The sequence below is a fragment of the Sinocyclocheilus anshuiensis genome, unplaced genomic scaffold (assembly GCF_001515605.1).
Source record: "Sinocyclocheilus anshuiensis isolate Anshui unplaced genomic scaffold, SAMN03320099.WGS_v1.1 scaffold1051, whole genome shotgun sequence".
NCBI classification, from domain to species: Eukaryota; Metazoa; Chordata; class Actinopteri; order Cypriniformes; family Cyprinidae; genus Sinocyclocheilus; species Sinocyclocheilus anshuiensis.
Window position 1 is genome coordinate 356,174 of NW_015546234.1, and position 22,900 is coordinate 379,073.

The 22,900-nt window shown below is 38.0% G+C and overlaps 1 protein-coding gene across 1 annotated transcript in view; it reads right to left on the reverse strand.

The window, feature by feature from the left end:
- Positions 1–11,729: 11,729 nt before the first annotated feature.
- The window catches only part of LOC107701453 (protein jagged-2-like), a 34,632-nt gene continuing 23,461 nt past the window's right edge, over positions 11,730–22,900 (reverse strand). The window contains exons 12-23 of the mRNA XM_016503456.1: positions 22,221–22,334; positions 22,021–22,134; positions 21,794–21,907; positions 20,877–20,993; positions 20,694–20,721; positions 19,923–20,008; positions 19,435–19,548; positions 18,504–18,619; positions 18,165–18,416; positions 17,432–17,563; positions 15,965–16,115; positions 11,730–14,775 (exon numbers count right to left, since the gene is read on the reverse strand). Coding sequence (XP_016358942.1) covers positions 14,252–14,775; positions 15,965–16,115; positions 17,432–17,563; positions 18,165–18,416; positions 18,504–18,619; positions 19,435–19,548; positions 19,923–20,008; positions 20,694–20,721; positions 20,877–20,993; positions 21,794–21,907; positions 22,021–22,134; positions 22,221–22,334 — 1,862 coding nt within the window. The 3' untranslated portion in view covers positions 11,730–14,251. The remainder of the gene's footprint in view (positions 14,776–15,964; positions 16,116–17,431; positions 17,564–18,164; positions 18,417–18,503; positions 18,620–19,434; positions 19,549–19,922; positions 20,009–20,693; positions 20,722–20,876; positions 20,994–21,793; positions 21,908–22,020; positions 22,135–22,220; positions 22,335–22,900) is intronic.

Consider the following 22,900-nt stretch of genomic DNA (forward strand, 5'->3'; position numbering starts at 1 on the left):
CTGGGCTAATATTTCACTCGGTTTGATCTCACAGTACCTTTCACAGAGGTCACATTGAGGGGAGATGCTGCAGCTCTTCTTCTTTGCACGGCTCCTCCCTTAACTCTGCAGTCAGAGTGAAGATGCAGTTTTTTTTTTATCTCTGTCTGATATTCAATATGTCAGAAACATCCTCAGACTGTTGAGGTACAGGCAGGGTGGCTGTTTGCGGTCTTAAATGCACCTGAATGGAGGGGAGTTATGAATGAAGACATGGAGAGGAGTAAGATGACTCTTCACAGTTTGAACTCCACTATTAAGTAACTGTCAACACTGGTACACTTAGAATGACAAGCTGTTTTAGTATTGTGAGTATAGCTGGCCATGTGAGGCAGTGCAGCACTATAGCTGGAAATGAGCAGAGGGAGAAGGAGAGACGCAGGGAGAGCTGTTGATGTGCAGAGCCCCACACAATGCCCCTGAAATAGATTTATCTTTAGAACTGATCAATGGCCTCCAAATACAGAATACAAGTTCAGCCAGTTCAACATACATAAGCCCCTCGTGTCAAAAAGAAGTACACATTAGCATACTTTCAAAAAGAGTACTTATTATGGAAATTATATACTTTAAAGGAATGAAATTAAATTATAGTTTAAATGTACATTAAATACAATTAGCTGAACTTTAGAGTACCTTTTTGACCCATAAGACTTCATTTTTGTATTTACATTTTTGTATGTATACTTTTGTTGTAATTTTACATTTAAATGCCTTACATTTAAATATATTTTTAATTACACATTTAAAATATATCCAATTTAAATGTGATATCGAAACGCACTAATTACACACTAATTACATGTGCTTTTAGTATGTTAGTCAACTCATCAAAATAAGTGTACTTTAATGCACAATAAGATTATTAAAACATAATGATTTAAAATGTCATTTAAAGTAAACCTTTTAATTTGACAATACATACTTTTAAAAGTATGGTAATAACCAGTCATGAAATGCAAGTAAAATGCAAGCACCAAATGCAACAAAAACAGGTTTTGTTGAGTAAAATAAATAAATAACTCAACAGTGGCTAGTAATGTTAAAAGGAACTGCAACTTAATACATGGCTTAGGTCAAAGAGTGTATAAAACTTAATTTACCAAAATGCAATGTGTATATATTATGTGTATATGTGTATGTACTGTATATTACAATGTACTGTATACTTACAATAACTGTAACTTTCTTACAGTATGATAATGTGCAAGCCTTGTGCAAGTAAAGATATTTTAGTGACAGAAACGCTAGGGGGCTGCCCTGTGACACATAGAATGAGATCGGTACAGCACAGTGCTTGTCTGGGTCATATCGCCGTGTCTGTGATAAGTTAAGGGCTCGAGGTATCAAATCAGACACCTTGTCAAGAGAGCGCTATCAATCCCTGTTTGAGTGTGGCACTGAGTGCCAGACGACTGGACAGACACAGGAAGGAAGGTAGCTGACTTCATGGTCGATACCTCTTCCAGCTCTACAGGATGACAGAAGCATTTCTCATGACCTCGGCTACCACAGTAACCCCAAAAGCAATGGGGGATCCAATGCTAGAAGTGAGTGTCTGTTTTAAAAACAAAGCCACAGCTTAACGACTTTACAGTTCTTCTCTCTCTGTAGTAAGTCACCATGTATTCCCCGCTACCTATTTTTGCATTATTATGCTGGCAGTGCTGGTCAGTGCCTCGCGTTGGCCCCTTTGGGGTAGCAATACAGCCCTTCCGAAACTACTCACATCTCATTGACCCAGTTGGACCAAGTAACTAGAGTTTGTAATTACACAGTAGGCCTGTGTCAATAAGGAGAATATAAATGTAAAGTAAAGGGAACTTCACACTACACTTTTTGTTCCATTGACTTCCATTCATACGCCTGCGAATGCTGGAGACAGAAATGCACGCACATGCAAAGGAGTTTTGTAAACTCTAGCCTGCGAATTTGTATCATGTGAAGAGACATGACCAAAAGAAGATAAGTCAGCGCGATCTATTCGCTGAATTATAATACTAAACTTTGCAATTGTAATACTAAACTCTGCAGCATTGCAGGAGATTGCAATAGACTGTATATTGTTGCATATTGGATCTATTATTTTTTATTATGAGTTTACATTTTTAAAGAAGGCACTAAAGAGTTTGAAGTCATATCTCATTCCTTGCAGTGTTTGAAGAAAATCTGCATTGTCAGAGGGGGACCGCAGCTTAAGCCGGTCATTATTGCGAAATGCAGTAAATCATGACACAGCGCAGAGCGCTCATGGTAATTACACGTCTATCATGAAATAAAGAAATATGTGGGCATGAAATGCTGATTTGAGTTGAATTTATTTTATAATTTTACCTGTATATTATCTGAAAACATGCTCTAAGAAAAACAGTCCAATACAAGTACAAAACAATCAAGAGAGCGAGTCCACGGTGTGATACAAGAGACATGAGCGTAGTGCCAGTTTCAGTCACCTGATGAACGGTCTGAAACACAGGATTGCCATGGATGACAGCAAATTAGGAAACATGGAGTGCAACAGTCTGCCCACTTTTTCATCGGCCTTGGTTCTGTAAGTATTTTTCCCCATTCACGTTTTAAAAATCCCCACATTACAAACTTTGATTTGAAGCAAAAAAGCATTTGAAAATCTAACAAAAAAGACAAAGGCACAGGTTAAGGTACAAAAAGACAAAGGTTAAGTACAGGACTGTGTCCTTAACGGCTTTAACGAGGGAAAGAACTACAATTCCATAAAACATTGCCAATGACATAATCAAATTAAAAAAATATGAAGAAGTGTAAAATTGTTGATTTAAAAATGTTGATTACATATATACAAATGTTGTTTTTTAAGATTATTGCAAAATATATATATACATATATATATATATATATATATATATATATTAAAAAAAACAGGAAGGGGGCCGACACTTTTTCACACCACTGTATATATATAGTAGTTTAAGAGTGTAAACTGGCTCTTTTTGCATTTTTCTGATTTGTGGGGATTTCACTGCAAAAACATGGGTAATGTAGTTTTTTACTAGGAATTCCACTGTTGCACATGATTATTTAAAAAAATTGTTGACATAATCCAGGCTAATGGCTTCAACAAAATCATTAACAACCTTCTAGCTAATAATAGGTTTGTCTTTAAAGGTGCTGTATGTAAGTTTTTGACTCTACTAAAGCATAAAAATGGCGGAAAATACAACGTATTTCATTTCATTCATCGTCAAGTGCGCTCGTTCCTGTTGGTGTCGTCAATCTGGCAACCTGCGTTTGTATCAAGTCCTGAGAAGGAGGGGCCTGGTGAGAAAAACCCGCTCCAATATTTTGAATTTGGACTGCAATACCTAGGTCAATTCTACATACAGCACCTTTAAATGTTTGTAAGATATTATTAAAAGTCAATTGCCTTATGAACCAACCTAAGCGCTCCATTAAAGGGGTCATATGATGCTTTTTTAAAGATAATTATTTTGTGTATTTGGTGTAACAGAATATGCTACTTTAGTCTTTGCAACTTCAGGGATCTTATCTATGCACAATCAGCTTGTAACACTCCAAAGAGAAAGGAAAACTTGAAATCGCATCATATGACCCGTTTAAGAAATATCCCACCACTGTCATGACTGAACAATCAGAATCAAGTATTTTGGAAAGCTGTGCAATAATCAGATCTAAGCAAAGAAATACAGCGCTCAGACATCATGGGAGAGACAAAGATGAGGTGCAGCATCCTGGAATCAGATGCTACCCAGATTTCCACCAGCAGACAGTATTCCCAGGGGAATTCTGGGTACCATCAGCTCCACATGTTGTGAAAAAGATCAAAGAGTAGCATCCGAGCCAGCAGGGCAGCGTGCCAGGCAGCATACATGGTGACCTGCCAACCCCAGTTGTTCCTGCCATGCCCACGTCTATCGTGTTCAAACCTAACCTTTTGCATAACAAGCTGCAGCTTCATGGGGAGGTCCCTCCTCTTCCTTATGGCAAAAATCTCAATTAATTAAAACCCCAGCATGTCCTTTTAACTAATGCATATGATGAATTAGTGCCTGATTCCTCTTCGGGCTTGTGGAAAAATTGACTAAAGTAATGCTTGGTGGATCTAAGTTCCTTTTCAGACACAACTCCAATGAAGGCCACCACTCCCCAAGCTTTTGTAGAAGCAGCTGTTGGAAAACACAACATCTGCAGTCCAGAGCAGCAGCAGGACCCAACCCTACTGCGGCATGTGACCAACTCCTTGGGCTTAGTTCACCCCACGCAGATAATGCCTGAGTTCTGCCCTCTCTAATGGACACGACACAATACGTTGTGAGAGAGAGACAGATTATGATTATGACAGTTATTACACTGAGACACGATATCTCTGTACTCTCTGTACTGGTCAACATTTTATTTGATGCCCCTGGTGGTTTTCATACCTTTCACTTTTCAAGGCTGTGACAAGTATGTGAAATCATTCTTTTGAAAGTAACGTTACACAAATGTTGAGGGCACTTAAGACAAGCCTGAACTGACATTGGAATGTGATATTACAAAATGATTCTATCAGATTTGTTCATTAAACTACATCTGGCAGGAAAAATATTACAAAAAAGCAAGATCCAGAGGGAGATAGGAAAAATAATAGGCCTGTAAGGGTGTTTCTTCAACTATGAGCACATTTGGTGCAGGGGAGAAAAAGAAAAACACTTTTCAGTCTCACTAGTTTGCATGCCATTGTTTCTTTGTGATTTCCAACACATCTCATACGATTTATTCTGTTTAATTACATTCTTTGGAAATTATGGTGGCGAAAATAAAGGAATAAAATGGCCAACTCTGTTGTTTTGCTATGGTCAGTTTCATTGTTAGTGTTTTATGTATCCTATTTTTGTATTATCATTGGCAATGCCAATTTTATGTATCCTGAACACACTTTTTATTTTTAGGGTTCCTTGTATTAACATTAGTTAACTACATAAGTTAACATGAACTTTACTACTGTAGTTATGTGAACTAGTGATAAAATCCTACTAAAGCACTTCTTAATCATACATTATTAAACTCAAAAGTTGTATGTTAATATTATAAAATGGTGGGCATCTATTCAGTATCTGAGAAAGGTATGCAATCTTACCAAGTTGTGTTCTAACCTTTCTGTGTTTTTTTTTTTGTTTTGTTTTTTGCGGGTAACATTTATAAGCACTGTTGAAATGTTTCATATATATGTTATATGGGTAGTTTCAACAATCCCACTTGCAATCTGATACAGATATTGGTAACTCAATAAAGCAATCTATGCAAATGCTTAGTGTTCTTTAAAATGAGGCTGTGACAAAGAAACAATGAGATTTTGTGCACAAAGGAAAACATTGTGAATCATGTTATAATTATGTGAATGCTTCCATCCAGATCTACAGAATCATGTAAATGAAAACCTACAATATCATTTTTACATCTGCATTCCCTTATCAACAGGTATGGATTTTTTATTTTATTTTTTAAGTTGACCACAATTTTTTAATTTAATTAATATATTAACATCTTAAAATTATGTTATTAAAGTCTACACAGTGACGATACTGACATTATAGGCAAAGAGACACAAAACTGAAGGAAAATGGAATCAGGAACGGGAACTTGAACAATGAATAAGTCCCATCAGGATCAAGAAGTCTCTTTCAAGTCTGTTTGATGTCCATGGGCAGCAAGGGCCTGTGGATATTTGAGAGGTGAATCTGTATGAATGTGTATTTTTTGGCAGGTCCTCTCTTTGATGTCAGTGGGAATTTTTTGGTTTCTAGGTCACCGAGACAGTGGTCAACAGTTATTCCATCCAAGCTGAGAAAAGCATTATTTGAATGTCAGCTGACTATGAAAATAGGAAGATCTGGCTTTGAGTTGGAGGAAGCAAAGTCATCCCAAAGTCAACAGATCAACTCAGCATGTTCTCAAGGATAGGGCATTTGGCCTGCACTCTTCTTCCTTTTTAAATTCACCTTCTACTGCAACAATAACATTTCAGCTGGTCCTTGGCAGCATGATGAATTTCCCAGTAGCCTCTAACACTGTGAGACACAAAAAAACTGGGCCAATGATGTGTCTTATCAAGTGAACATACACAATTTCACTGGATCAGAGCAGAAAACCTTGAGCTGCACTAGATGAATCTGAACATAGACACATGATGACAGTTCCTGCCATGGGAGTGATTCTTGATCTTGTATGGAGGGGGTGTTGCTTGCATGGGGGCTCATGACCTTTATCGTGCTGCCAAAGCCTTACCCATGAGACCTTGCCGCATAATCCATGCCTCATTGCTGGAATATAGGCCCCTGGGTGGAGTTCATCTGCTCCATCCCATATCTAGATGGAGGTAGTGTGGAATATGCACACCGATGAATGAGTGGTGATTTACTTGCTTAAAATATCTCGTAATGTCAGTGATTTGGCTTATTCAAGTTCACAAGAACATCCACAGGAAGCGCAATGAACACTACCGACCTAAAAACACTACTGTAACGCAACTGTTCATATCCAAAAGAGGTGCAAACAGCATCTTGGTGCACAACCCAACTCCCATTTACTCCCGTTGGGTCAATTGCCACCACTGGCTTCAGGCCAGAACTGCTGTGCCACAGGTCACAAGCGCTGTGAGGAAAGGCCTAAAGATATACAGCTTGTTATGCAATTTTGGTACATTTTGTCCCAGCAACAAACGCATGAGTATTCCTCATGTCCTATACTGCCATACAGACTTTATTGTGCTGGATTTATTGTGTTATCTGAATCCATACACCCATGTGATGAGGATTTTCTGCTCTCCTGGGGTTTGTTGGAATGACCTCACTGCTTTGACATCCCAATCACACTCTTCTAAAGGCCAAAGCAGCAGCAGGTTGAGTGACAACCTTTGATCAAATTATAATGATCTGACCCACCAGACAGAAGACGAGCAAATGATTCTGTCCATCAGTGGACGACGATGGCAGTTGTACATAGAGCAACAGTTACTTCCTACTTTTGGTCCTGGCAGTATTTTTCTCATGCTTTTTTTCCATAAGGATTAAAAAATATTTATTTAAAAGTTCTATAGACGTGAACTAAACTGACAAGTTCTGCTGAACTGCAACATTACAAACTTTGGAGAAAAAAGCATTTCAAAAAGTTTTTGAAAATCAGACAAAACTGCACACTTCATGTCTTTAATAAGGCAATGAACTACAAACATTTGAGGCACTGTGAATGATGTAATATAATTAAAAATGATGGAAAAATATAAAATGATTGACGTAAAGATGTTGATTAAAAGCATAGAAACAAAAATTCAATTTCAATGCAGTATGTAGTATACAGTACAGAATAAGTAGAATTGATTACATCCAGTAATTGTCTAAGAATAAAACTATTTAAAATAATTTTCAGTAAATAAAATACAGCTGGAGTAAAATAAAAATATAAATATTAGATGAAAAACTTAACTTAAAACTTACAAAAAAATTTGATAAATAATAAATAATTAGAAAATTGGAAATATTGCCCTGTCAACTAAATGAAATAAGTTTAAGTTCAAGTACTAAAATTACTAAAACTAATTTAACTAAAATAATGCTAAATAATAATAATGCACTCTATTCATGTAACAAAACACTATCCAACAGAGTTGGCTGGCAGTTAAAATGTGGATCCTCTAGACGGCGAGCAAAGAACAAAAGAAATGTTTAAATCAAATCCACCTGCATAAATTATTAGACTGGATACTAACAACTGAGCCATTTTAAATCCAGACAAGAATAATCCTCCAACTCCAGTGAGGCGCCAAAAAGTTGGCAGTTGCAAAAGTAAATCGTCTATGTTGGCATTTGTCAAGTGTTACCAATTACAAACTTTTTTCTTCTAAAGGGGAGATATGAAAAGCCAAGAGGAATTATTATTGAAGGCACAGGCTTTAAATTGGCCAACATACTATTCCCTAATGCTGTAAAGCCAAATGTTTCAGTTTCAGATCAACTCTGTCATCTCCTTAAAGGCTCAACGAAACCACGAGTCAAACTGTACAGTTTGGACTTTCTCAGTTTCTTGATTCGGCACATTTGGAAAGATCTTGTAGGAACCTGTCATATTGTCATATACTTTGAAGGGGAGATGCACTTTAATCAGTCAAATTGGCTGATTGACAGACTGACGGCTGAATGAGATGGACATACAGTACCTTTCGTTCGGGTCATGACAGGCACAAAATGTTTATAAATGTGTGTGGGTCAGACATCCTTGACTGCTGAGAAACACCTCAGGAATCTGGTATCAGCTTTCAGCCACATGCAGCCTTCTTGTACGGGGAGACGTGGGGCAACTTTATAGACTCCATCACACATGTAGGTCCCTCATGCCTGTGAAAAACACATCAGTTTAAAGGTGCTTTATATGAACAAGAGGGTTATACTGCAAGACATTTTTAAGCAAGATTCTACATTTTATAACAAAGCAGACCTTTGGTGGTGTTTATTTAAAGCTACTGTATTGTCAGATACTGTGACATAATTTGCTAGATTCTGAAATAAATTAATAAATAAATATAGCCTACACACACACTACTGATCAAAAGTTTTAAAGAAATGACTCCTATATATATATATATATATCAGGGCTCGCAAAATCGCTAGCTGGCGTCCCGGGGCTATTGTGTTTTCCAGTCGGGCTACCAAAATGTATCACTGCCCTGCCCGACGGGCTATCTTGAATAGTGATATAACATCCCTTCCTTGATTCGTGTTGTTCACTAGCTTGTATGGGTGAAACGGATTATGTTTATCATTTACATGTGTTTCTAAGTCTTACCAATTTAAACATTCAGTTGTTTTAAACCATTCATGCGCATGAAGAGTTCAGTTCGCACATACATAGGCGTTTCAGGCAGAGCAGGAACACATAATTGATTCCTCTTTCGCTTGAATGGACACATACATACACAATTATCTCAAAATAACTATCTCGGCAAGTATTTTCATGTAAATTAACGTAAAAAGTGGAGAAAGAAATCGCACGGGCATCATTATATTGGATCCGTGCATTCGGTCTTAAAGGGGCAGCAGCCTATAAATACCTGCTGTTTAAGCGCCACCTGCTGTCAGAGAGTGACATTTGCGTCTCATTCAGCCCGTCTGCTGTTTTTGTTTCGTTCAGATTTTTGTGACGTATCACAAAGCAAAGTCATACCATTTTGTTTTTGTTTCAAATTTCACAATTTTACAATATAAATAACATGTATGCAGCATCTTTGTTTGGATCGTGATTAAAATACACAGGCAACACCTTAGTTTACTTGCATGGAGAAATTTCTTTTATTTGTATCTGCCCGAAGGACTACTAGGGATCTTGAAATTTTTCGAGCCCTGTATATATATATATGGGGAAGTCGTGGCCTAATGGTTAGAGAGTCGGACTTGCCAAAACAGTACTTGATATTTAGCAAATGATTTTATTGGTCTGAGGTTGCTAAGGACAATGCCTCATTTTGAGACCAGGCCAGAAAAAATCAAGCTGAGTGGCCTGACATATCCAATCTTACTTCTCAATAATAAGGTTGATAAATAAATAAAAAACAAATGCACAATTAAAAATAATGATTCATAACCAATGTCTTGATGGCCTCTGTGAGATAAAATGCCGATTTTGCTAAATAATCCGGATTTTTACCTTTTTCACATTTTACCTTCTATATGTGTTTGTATGTGATGTGTGTTTATGTGTGCTCGACTATGTTTGTTTGTGCATGTTAGTGAGGCATGTCTATGTGTGTTGAAGAGTATGTGGTTGACGAGAATGGCATTTTTGATGATGACGGCTTTATCTGTCAAGACTGTTTTTGAAAAACCTTCAGATTGCGCACACACACACACACACACACACACACACACACACTAGTTGTTCAAGTTATTGTTAATTTTTTTTATGAAATTTATGTTTTATTAATGAAATTGATTGAAAGGTTTGAGTGTCTTACCTCTTCTCTTCGAAATTCTTTGCAGTCATTGGCTGTTAACTTAAAAACTGTTGCCATAACACTACTTGTTTTAATGTAATTCAAACTGATGTTCTAATGTAAGTTAATAGCAATGTTACACTGTTACATTATAAAATTAAATGTGTTTTATCAGAAATGTCTCTATTTCACTTTGCAGTTTGACTGGCCCATTTTTGCTGATCAGCCGGCCCATTTTACCTGAACACTGCTATCTCAAAAAATGTGGGGCAGCTAATGTTTCAAAACCTGTAGGGCCTGAACAATTATATTTTATTACATCAATTCAACACAAAAATATTAAAAACAGTCCTTATTAATCATATAACACAGTTAAATGTCATACATGGGCTTTTTGTTAGTGTCCCAAGCGAATAACCAAAAAGTGTCCCAATTTACCTGATATCACCCTATAGAAAACAAATATTTTAAATTGTAAATATACACTGTTATTAAGTTATTAGAAATGTTATATGTGGTTGGATCACACTGAATGCTTTGTCCATACATAGTTAATAGACACAAGATAATAAGTGCCTTACTTTTACACCCTGAAAGTTATTGTGAGACTTTTTTGGACGTTTAATAAAATCAAGATAAGTACAAATAAATACCTTTTTTAAATGCTAAAAATATACCTGAAGCTCAAGTATATTTGAAGCTCGTGCACAGCCTAATAAAGTCTTTGTTAAAGAAATTGGTGTGACTGTATTGTCTCATTCCTGTTACATACTCTTTAAATGCTGTAACTTTGTTGTGTACATTAACAGTAGTCAGAATTCCTAAGAGGATAGAAATAAACAGCTAAAGTTAAGCATTGCTCAGTGTAGGATTGATGATTATTAGCTTTAATGAGGGGGTTGAACTGAAGGAAGTTTTGATATTTTTAACCATTTTTCGAAATGCTAATATTATCATAAAGTTTTCTGCAAAGTGTAACAGGATTAATGTTCTACAGTGAGACAAACCAACAGAAAACATCAGACAGATCCACTGCTAATACTTACTTAGGTTTGTGCTGTTTTGCCTCCAAAGTGATGTCACTTCCTGGAGTATGGTGTCATTAGAGAAAGTGGATATTAGCATAGTTACTCCCTGAAAAAATACTGCACTTCTGACAAAATATGATCAGTACATCTTAGGATACTGCATAATATATACCCAACTGGCTGCCAAATGTATACATTTGCTGATGTTTCCAACTTAATTTATTGTATAAATGCAATCAGATACGTTCCCTTTGGTAGAATTTAAACAAGTTATATATCTCCTTTTAGAAATTGTGAATGAAATGTTTTAATGAAATGTTTATTTATTTTTTCTGACTGTAACAATGCTGATATACAGTACTTACTGTTCATTTCTTTGTTTGCATTACAAATGTATTTTTAACAAGGACACATTTCTTAACATTTTACCTAGGTTTGAATATGCAGGTTTAAAGTCTTTCTTAATTAGTTTGACCATACTGTAAAATCTGTAAATTTTCTTTCCTTTTCATTTTATGTTGTTTGCATTTGCAGTGCTGTTTTTTCTTTGCAAATAATCAATCAATCAATCAAGAGACAGGCTAACGGGATGAACTGATGTTGAGGCACATGGGGGAAAACTATAAATTTATTAGATAAAAACAAGTATGGTTTTAATGCATATCAAAACGAAATTAAGAAACAGGCTATATATATATATATATATATATATATATATGTGTCTTTTTTGCCAGTGACATGATAAAAATGACATCTGTTCAATTCAAATGGGTTAAATAACTTATAATTCACCTTATGTTCAAATAATTGTGATTAAAGAAAGCTGTGTAATGTTTTAATAATGTATCATATATTAAGACATATTTGACAGGGATATGAAAATCTACTTCTCAACAGGAATGACCCCAGAGCAGTAAAGCTTTACATCATCAGGTCAAGAAAGATTTTGCCTTGTTATTTTTTCTTGTGGCGTGACGACATTCACACAAAAATGCAGTAAGTTTATGGTATATGAAAGCACTGTTTGTACAATGCTTTCCCTAGAATATCTAAGAAGGGATGCAACAACAGGGTTGCTAGTTTATTTCATTTAGGCCATTTACCATTAAAAACATTTATCAAACCCTCATTAATTACAGCTCCCAACAGCGCTGGTCTCCTCTTCTTCACTGGATTTTCCTTATCTCACAAAGTACTTTTTCCCCACTTTACTTCTACGACCCAAGTTCACTTACACCATAAGAGACACCTAAACCCAAACACTATGGTATTGTGAGTGATGTGAAACACAACTCCAGGCCTCCGTTCCATTAAAGCCCGTTACTTGTGGAACGAAACCATAACAAACTCACTGCATCATCATAAGCATTCTCATAAAACATTCACACCAGATGAAGCCACGAGAAACCCATCGTCTATTGGCTAGCCAGCAGTCAGCCGAGAACAGGAGACCAGTTACCATTGGCTGCTTCCTGTCAGTAGCATCTCGACTGGAAGCACGAGTTCCTGTATCGATCCGGAGTCGTCCTCACCTCTGGCAGGGGAAGGGGAAGGGGGATTATTTTGTTGTATTGGTAATACGATATGATGAAAAGACTTACCACAAACTCAGACGAGCGCCTTTAGTACTGAACACCAGCAGACAGTGGCTCTTTTGAGCACATTGTTATAAAATGCTTTAATAAATAGTTTGATTTATTTCTAAGAACAAACATAAATTCCACTAAATGAACCAAATAACTTTTTTTCAGAGCAATTCTCCTGTACAAACAAAATTATAATAATACATCTTAAAAAAAACAACAAAACAAAACAAGAAAACTCTCCTCCAGCTCCACCCCATTTCCCTACCATAACGGACATTGAGCTTAACTTGCTTATTTATACTTGTTTGCTTGCACTTGATTGTGAACCAGTTGTTCAGGAACAGTTTTAAACGTTTGTTATCTTCCCATAAGCAAAAAAACGAAATCTAATATTTAACATCATGATGAAAGAAATCAAATCATAGCCAGCCGTTTCTGAGGTAATCCATTTCTTTGAGCTGGTACCTCGAGTACAAATGCTTTACAACATAATTGCTCCCTTCATGAAGTTTAGATCCAACCAAACAAACAAACAAAAACAGAAAAGAAGGAGAAAACAGTTGGACATCATAATTTTGACATATCAGCATTTTTACAAGAAACAAGCAGCATGGTTTTATGCTCAGCAAGAAAGGACAGGTGTGGAAAGGGAATAGGGGTCTTCAAGAAGGCGAACACACGCCACAATACAGCACACGATTGTATAGGTGTCTAGTGAAAACAAAAACCAACAACATAATAGGATGATCTCTGATTATATTTTTGTTCTGACTGGGACGCTGTATACATCTTACAAAACATGCCATATCAACTGGCATAAATAAAAGGAATGGTATGTAAAACAAAAAAACAAACAATAATAATCATAATATTTAAATCATAATAATAATAATAATAATAAAAAAGTGACTTAAGTTACTAAATTCAAATATACACAGCGACTCCTTTATTATATACACATATTTACAGATCTCTTGTCTTTGTTTAAACAAATACCTTGATGGTGATATGGGAGCTGCTCTTAAGACCAGCCTCTCCTCTTTGTCGTGATCTATTGGGTCAGGAGACCCTGAAACCGAGGGGCTTGTCTGAAGGCACTTGCGACCGACTCAAAATACAGCAATCCATTTTTTTTAAAGAGCATTCAGCCAAGATGACAGAAAGGACAGAAAAAACAAGGCCACTTTATAGGCACCGTAGCCCTCCTCACGGACAACGAGCTCGGTAAGGCAGGCGTGGAAGGAGAACAGATGAACGGTTGAAGGGGGATCCCCCGAAGCCAGCGTCCCCCACCCCCCGCACGTGGTCTGCACCGACATTGGGCCACTCGAAACAAAACCAAAAGCACAGCCATTTGTAAACAACAACGTAAAAGTCTTTATACGGTTTCTCTCACGAGTTCCTTAGTCCTGCTCCTAATCCAGCAGTTTTTTTCTCCGAAAACAAAAAAACGGCTTCTCACCGCCTCCTTATAAAGAAATATAATTTGCTTCCTCTGTACATAAAAAAAGGAACGAAAGAAATTTGCCACTTTATCAGCCTCAAAACATCTCGAAGAAGTCAAACATAAAAATAACACATGGGAAAAACTCCCGTTTCTGAGATGGCCTTGGTCTCCTCATCCTGCTCGACGGAGCTCATACGCAATGTTCTTTGTGCTCTTGGCCGGTGATGGCATTATTGACATTTTTACAGCTGTTGTCCTTTGGGCTGAAGCCTGTCCAGTAGGGTGCTTTGAGGGAAGGGCTGCTGCAGCCGCCACTACCGCTGCTCCGCATGGTGCAGATCAGCCCGTTCTTGGTCCGTGCTGCAGGTTTAGAGTACTTTTGGATGGGACCCTTGCCCCCCTCTGTCCCACACCACTCTTCAACCAGCTCCAGCTCTTCCTCCTCCATCTCCTCCTCGTCCTCCCCGCTTGTGCAGGTCCGATCCGGGGAGTCCATGAGCTTGGTGCGCTCGTACTGCGCGTCCCGGTTGTCCTTGTGCTGCGGCCGCGTCACGGGCCTCAGCGGTTCCCACTGGTTGTTGACGCTCTCCTCCGTGGGCACGCGCTCACGCCTCTCACGCTCTTTTCGACGCTTACGGGTCCACCACACACAGACGATGACGCAGAAGACCCAGAGTATGCACAAGATGACACACAACACAGGCACCAGGTAGTCTGTATGGAAAGAGAGTCGAGTCAGACACGGCAAATCTGGGACTCGTGCCAAGGAGGAAAATAATGAACAAAAAGTAGGGATGCACAACAAAAACATTTTTTATTGGCCGATATAACTCACTTAATTTATCAGTAATGGTCAATAGTGGATATTTTAATTGGCCAGCATTGGATATTTAATTGTGGACACTAATTACACCAATTTTTCAATATTATTCAAGACAAAATAATGTGTACATGTATAATATAAAATGGTGTGTATATATAATATAAATATATGTAAACACTTTTGTCTAATACAAACTGCAATAAACACTCTAAAACAAATATATAATTATATAAATTATTTTTAAGATCAAAAGTCACTTAAACACTCATTTGTTATTGACAAGTTTTTTTATTAATTAGACAAAATAGTATATATTTTGTAATATTAGCCATAATATTAGTATAATAATAGTATAATATTAGCCATAACATTACAACAAAAATAACCATCATCTAAGTGGTATGGGCCACAACAGAATTTAAATAATAGATATTTCGATGGGCCAGCATGAGATATTTAGTTGTGGACACGCAATACATCAATTTTTCGATATGATTTGAGTCAAAATAGTGAAAGTAAAATAAAATAAAATAAATCACACTATTTTGTATTCACAAAAATAAATATAATAAACACTCTAAAATAATTATTAAAATTAAATGTATAAATTATTTTTAAGATAAGAAGCCACTTAAAAAATCATTAGCTATTGACAAGAATTATTTTAGATTTTTTTTTATTAGACAAAATAGTATATTTTTTTAATATCGACCATGTTACATTACATAACTGAAATGATTGAGAAAAAGGTCTTGAATAATTTGGCTTTAATTCCTATAGGTTTCAAATATTATTCCTTTTTTTAAAACCCATTTATAATTGTCTTAACCCAAAAATCATTAAGTTTGTCCCATCATTCTAATTAATGTATTGCTGTGGAGTGACAGGTGACTGCGGAGGAGTTATATGACTGTCACACAGGTTTATGGCCTCCTGCCCACAACTGCTGGATCCTCTCGGTACCCTTCCTCCTGTGACTCACAAAGACATTTAAGCTGCACTAATTGGTGGGGTTGACACTCGGTCAGGCGATGAAGGCTGGCTTTAGCATCAAGACCAGTTGGCCCCTGCTCTACTCACCCACTGGCTGGGACATGACCGGCATCTCCACTTTGACCTCGATGACGGCAAGCATGGCGGTGCTGTTGTGCCGCTTGGACAGCGTGCTGACTATGGTACTAGCTGCCTCTTGGATCTGACTGTGGTTAGGCTGCTCGTCCTGCTGGAACGACTGCAGGATAAATAATGGGGATTAAATATGGTTTAGATTGTATCCCAAACATGTAATATGAGGCCAAGATTCCAAATAAAAGCCACCTACAAAGAACAATTATTTATTGTAAATGTGAGGTTTTGGGGCATTGCTGCATTGACACTTGACAATCCCGTATTTGTTGATCTTCTACATCCGATTTTATGTCTTGTTAACCAGAATGTTTGGTTTTCTGTAATGTTTTCTCCATTGTTAAAAATTCTGATTTGTCACCAAGATGTTTTTAAGCTAGCAAAGTAGCTAAGCTAGCAAAAATAGTCTTTTAAACGTTTAATATAGCAACACCTATTTAATGAAAAATACATTAATTCTAATAAACAATGTTAGAATACAAATCCTTTTTCATTTGTGATGGAACCAGTGGACAATGTTAAACCACACCACAACTCTAATGTTTCAAATTTGTTTACATCATACAAGTATTGTGGTACAGACGCTCAGTAAAATTACTAAAACGAGAGCGGTCTTTATCCAAAAAGCAGCTGACTCAATCATTTCAACTCTATTCTGTTTTCAACATGCAAAAACCTGCAGCTGTTCAAAGTTCCTGCCTACAGGTTCCATTTTAATGAGTCAGGACAGTTAAACATGGGCCTTCAGTTATTGACTTGTTACAACACTGCAGGGATTTAGTGTAATCTGATCGAGGATAAAGGATGCATTTGTAGGTAACCACTATTTGTAAGCAACTTCCGTAAGGCAAAATGTTTCATTGAACACAGGAAACACGGCTTCAAATTACACAAAACTTGCCTGACAGCACAAAGATATTAATTTTCATATCATTACCCAAGTATGTTTTTGTTATTTCAAGCTTATTTGGTTGTGCAACATTTATTTGTCTAAAGACAAAAGTGTATATCCTAAGGCTGTGTGAGATGCGCTGAAGCCCGTTTCCAGCACTCTCCGTGTGGGTGGAGGGAATGCTGCAATGCAGTACGGCCCGCTGCTGGTCAGTCAACTGAATCTCATTACAACATAATGGGCTGGTTTGAAGAGGGGGCCGGTTGGCATTGCTCTGGGCGTCCGGGCATTTCGAGGAACTGCGCTCGACTTGGTGAGGAAATCAAATTTGCATCCATTAACAGATTTGTGCGAAGAGTATCCAGAACCCCCATGGTTTTGACTTTCTATTCTGCTGATAATAAATCTTAGGGGCCCACACATCCCTGTGTGAAGGGTACAGGCGTGCGAAGGACTCATGAATTTAAAATGTGCGAGCATAGAAAGCTCTCCCTTGGTGCACAAAGCGAGGGTCTTCAAAATGTACTTACTATGGCCACCTCTACTGCGTCCTGGTTTTTGTAGGAGAGGTCACAAAGAACCAACAGCGTGCGATCTTTCGCCAGGCTCCGCGTGGCAGGCATATACCTCAGCTCTGAGCAGACGTTCTCCACTGTTGTTCCCTAGAATGCACAGTGCGTACTTAGAAGAATATTTCAGAAACAGCACTATATTGTGGGTCATAATGTAAATACGTTAGGAGAAGGATCAAAAAGGTACAGTACCATATAACATTACCACCTTTTTTTTAGACATTGTGGCCTGGTAATATAAAATTTTTTGGACACAGACAGATTACTGGAAATGCCAAAGTACCACATTACTACCATTGCTTTGTGGACATGGTACCCTGGTAATATCACATTTTCTGGAATTTTTAGACATATTTGGACAACTACAATACCAAAGTACTAAGGTATTATGAAAATTTTCAGAAATATACCAATGTTTTTTGGGATAAGACTATTGTCATATTAAAGTTAAGTTACTGCTATGTCTTCTATGTGATCATGTTACCCTGGTAATACCATGATTTTATGGACAGACTACCATTGAAAAGTTAGGAGTCGGGAAGATTTGAATGTTTTTGAAAGTCTCTTATGCTCACCATGGCGGTATTTATTTGAGTGTGGTATTACCATCTGATACCATCTTTGTACCATGGTACCACCACAGGGCTTTTGTGTAATGGAACAAAACACCAACTTACAGGTGAATACTTACTGTGGGTAGTTTGTCCCTGTTGAATATAAGGGTGATGCGAGCACAGCTCTTGTCCAGATAGACTGAGTTGGGCTCACATTTGGTTTGGAGGGTCAGGGTGGCTTCAGGGCTTGAACAAAACCCCCACTGGTGGCAAGGGGGAGAGAGACACGTCAGGAAGTTGTGCTCCAGGCATTCTCGACCTCCTGGACAGGAGTGAAGCTCTCGCCCTGGCGTCCCTGGCAACAGGCACGGCCGCCTGCCACACACCACCTGAGAAAGTTTCATTAACAAATTCATTTATTTATATACATAAAAAGAAAAAAATACATTTTTGACATGTGTTCTTCAGGCACTTACCTTGGTGCACTCCACTTTGCCGTTGACACATTGACAAGTGTTGCATTCTTCCTCCCAGCGGCTGCCATGCGGGAACTGAAGTCCAGCATAGTGACACGTCTTCCCAGTGCCAATGACTGCACCACAACACAAACACAAACACAAACACAAACACAAACACAAACACCGTAAGACTGGGGCCAATTCTAAATTAGGAGCAGATCCCTTTCCTGTCTGGAATGATCTAAGTCACATGATGCCAGGTCAATGCTCTTACGAACGATGCCGCCTGCCTTTCATGTCGTTCACTCCTTAGGAACCATATTCCCTGTTTTGTGGCTTTAGATCCACATCTATTAGCTTTTAGCTTATCTATATGCTCGTGCGACAAATCACCGTATTATAATGATTTCTGAAAGATCATATGACATTGAAGTAATGGCTGCTGAAAATTCAGCTTTGCCATCACAGAAATAAATTACATTTTAAAATATATGAAAATAGAAAACAGTTGTTTTATATTTGTATTTTTACTGTATTTTCTATCAAATAAATGCAGCATTGGTGAGTATATAAGACTTCTTTCAAAACATTTTAAAAATCTTACCGACTCCAAATTTTTGAACAGTAGTATATACATTTAAAATGTACATTGTTTCTTTTCCAGAAAACATACAAAAAATATTTATGACTCATCCTGCACTAGAGAGATTTTTGTCCAATCAAATGCTCTCTAGAGAGGGAATGTCCCAACTGCTTCCGACTAACAAGCAGAATTAATGTTCATGGCTGTGAAGTAAATAAACCATTCTGGCTATATTTGAGGCTCTCACTTTGAAATAATAAGCAAAGCACATGATTTCATGGGGACTTTAAGGTCCATTTCTCAATATCAGCAAGCTGAGAGATGAAAAGAGATTGACTGATTTAATGATTAAACAATAACTCTTACACTCTTGGCATTGAGGTCCGGTGCGACCGAGTGGGCAGACACATCGGAAGCCATTGATCTCATCCACACAGGTGGCACCATAGGCACAGGGTGATGACTGGCACTCATCAATGTCTGGTGAAGCAAAGAGAACATGCATTCGCATCAATACACCTACTGCCTAGGGCAGAAATGTCAAATGGTTAGGAAAGCTAAAACTGTGATTTGAAATCAATACATAAAGTGTCAGGATTGATGGCGTTCCCATGGCTGCACCTCAGAAAATGAGGCCAGGGAAATGCATGGAATTCTTAAAGAGTACGTCAGAGCCATAAATGGACACAAGAAGAAGAATTTTTTCACTGGTTGAATAATTGATCTCCTCTGTCTTTTTGTGAGGCATGGCTAACCTTTGACCCCCTGCGGAGGTCAAAGGGCACGGGATGCTCGGTAATCCACCAGCACCCTCTTTCTATACATCCCTATTCTTTCCTCCTCAAGATACTCACTGATACGACAGTCGGGTCCAGCGAATCCAGGGGCGCATTCACAACGGAACCAGTTCACCCCGTCCACGCAGATTCCTCCATTGTAGCTGCAAGGAGACGCGAGGACAATGAGGTTATCAGCCCAAAGGGACACCTTCGCCTCAGTGATTGACATGATACTTCCAATATACATGCATAGAAGAGGAAAGGCAGGAAAAAGGGGGAAGAAAAGAGTTAAAGAGAGATGGAAGAAGCGGGATGCGGGATACTGGCACCTTTCAGATGCAAATCCCCACAGTGGCTCCTTGCTGGGATCCCCACCCCCTCTTCTGCCCCACCTCCCAAATCCCTTGCTCCCAGGTCAGCGATGAAGAAAGGCAGGAGGACAGAGCAGGCTGGGAGAAAAAGAGCCTGTCCATCCCCTCCTCCCCTCACCGCTGGGGGTGCTCTTTTAGGGCCATTGGCTCTATTGTGGTCCCCATTAAAACCAGCCCGGGGTCTCCTGAGCTGTGGGATTTAGGGACATCTTCTCCAGTCTTTACAACCAACGTCCCCCTACAAACCCCTCCCCTCGGTGCATCCGCTCGCAGAGAATGGGGGTTAGCGGGGCAGGAACAACAGGGTGGAATAGGGCAGAAAGCCATATTAGAAGGGTTATTCCTAGCCGTCTATGTTGTACAGGGAAGGGGAGGGTCGGCCCAAACAGAGGGCACAACAGATCTACTGGCGTCCCCAGGCAGAATAGAGTAAAAAAGAAGAGGAACAACTGCAGAGCCACATAGGTCTTCTTACCAGGGGTGAGGGTTGCAGTCGTTGATGTCTGCAATGAATTACAAGAGAGGAAGAGAGAGTCAATGCAAGGCATTTGCGCATCGATCGAATGTAAATTAACACTTCTGTGGATCATGATATTTGCTTTCAGTGGTATGCAGACATGCACTGGCAGCTAAATAGTGAATGGGGGAATTCACTCACTCTGAGCACAGGTGGGCCCCTCCCAGCCGTCTTTACAGATGCAGGTGAACGTGTCACCACCACCCACGCATGTTCCTCCGTTCAGGCAGGGGCTGGAGGCGCAAGTGCTGCTCTTTGCTGAAGCAGAAAGACAAATGGGAAAGTTACAGAAAGTGAGCAAGTGATTCTGTAGACTAGTATACCTCAAATTAGGGTCCCACAAGGGCCAATAGCTAAGGGGTCTGAAGAAAATGCCATAATGTGTTACTAAAAAAAAATATAATAATTTCACATTCATTTTCTGTATAGGTTTCTGTAAGGTTTCAAGTCTTGAATCAAATGAACCAGCTCCAAAATGAACCGGAAGCCAAAAAAGACAAAGATAGAAGACTGACTGTGTACTTTTATTTACATTCTGTTAAATACATTTTTTTTTACCATGATACAATATAAAACTGAAAACTGAAAAAAGTATAATACTAATTATATTAGATGTTTATTAGAAAAGTGTTTGGGGACTGATATTTATACACACGCGCACACACACACACACACACACACACACACATAAACACATATTTAATATATGCATTTTATGTATGCATATAATTCACAAATGTATGTGCTATTTATTTATTTGGAAAAATATTTTGGATTCATTTTCTGTATAGGCATTTAAAAAAGACATTTTTTGTTTAATGTTTTTAAACGGTTGAAATGGTAAAGGACAATTTATATAAATTAAGTCAGTAACCATAATACAATATAAAACTGACTATACAGCACATATGAAGAGAGTGAGAATGCAGGATTGCAACGTTGACTGTGTTGAGAGGGACTGATGTGATTATATTCATGCAAGTGGTTCAAAAAGTCTAAGAAAACCAACTGTGAATAAACGGAGTATGAAAACTGGACTTTCGCAGAGGTCTACTCACCTGTGTTGCATGTACTTCCTCTCCATCCAGGAGGGCAGGCGCAGCGGAAAGTGTCTCCGTGGTCATAGCAGGTCCCTCCATTACTGCATGTGGTGGCATCACACTGACTTTCACCTAAAGACACAAAAAAGGACTCAAAATATTACCAGTCAGTTAACATATGCAGCTAAACTATATAATAGGAAAAGAGGGAGTATTTTGACATAAAACATGGAGCGGTAACTCACGTGAATGACAGGTCTTTCCTTTCCAGCCATTGGCACATTCACAGTAGAAGTCATTGACCAGGTCCACACAGCGGCCGGCATTCTTACAGGGGCTCCGACTGCACTCGTTCACATCTGAGTGCAGAAATACAAGTGAGAAAGGTAAGATACTGAATGTAAAGAAGATCACGATGATGAGGAAGATGAAGACAGACACTCACTGAGGTCACAAAGGTCACCCTCCCAGCCATCCGGACAGAAGCATTGGAAAGAGCTGATCCCGTCGATGCAGGTACCTCCGTTTCGACACGGATTGCTCACACAGTCGTTTACATCTGGGTAGTTGATATATAAAATTTCAATGAACATCAAGATTTTAGGACAAAATGTACAAATACAATGGGGTTCAAAAGACCTGACTGAACTTCAGGAGTTTAAAATTTTAATTTAAATAAAATTTTAAAATGGAAATAAACCATGTTTTCAACAAAATGAAATTAAATAAACAATGAATTATGGTTCTGCACTATTTTTAGGTCCTTAATCCAATAAAATTGATCATGTGAATTTTGTACAGATGGTCAGATGTTATTGCATCCATTGATGCCCAAGATGCTATTATATATATATATATATATATATATATATAAAATATTTTCAGTTTAATTGGCCTTGTGGTACCTATAACAAATTAATTTTCAAATACACTATGTAACTAATGAATACAAGTTTATTTATAAAATTATTAAATCAATAATTACAACTACTGATAAAAGAACTGTTATATCAAAATTTTTTTTTTCTCAAAAATTTTCATTATTTTTAAAACAATTAAAAAATAATTGGACAAGTTTTGCTTGAAATTGTTGGGAATTATAGCACAGGAATCTGCTGAAATTGC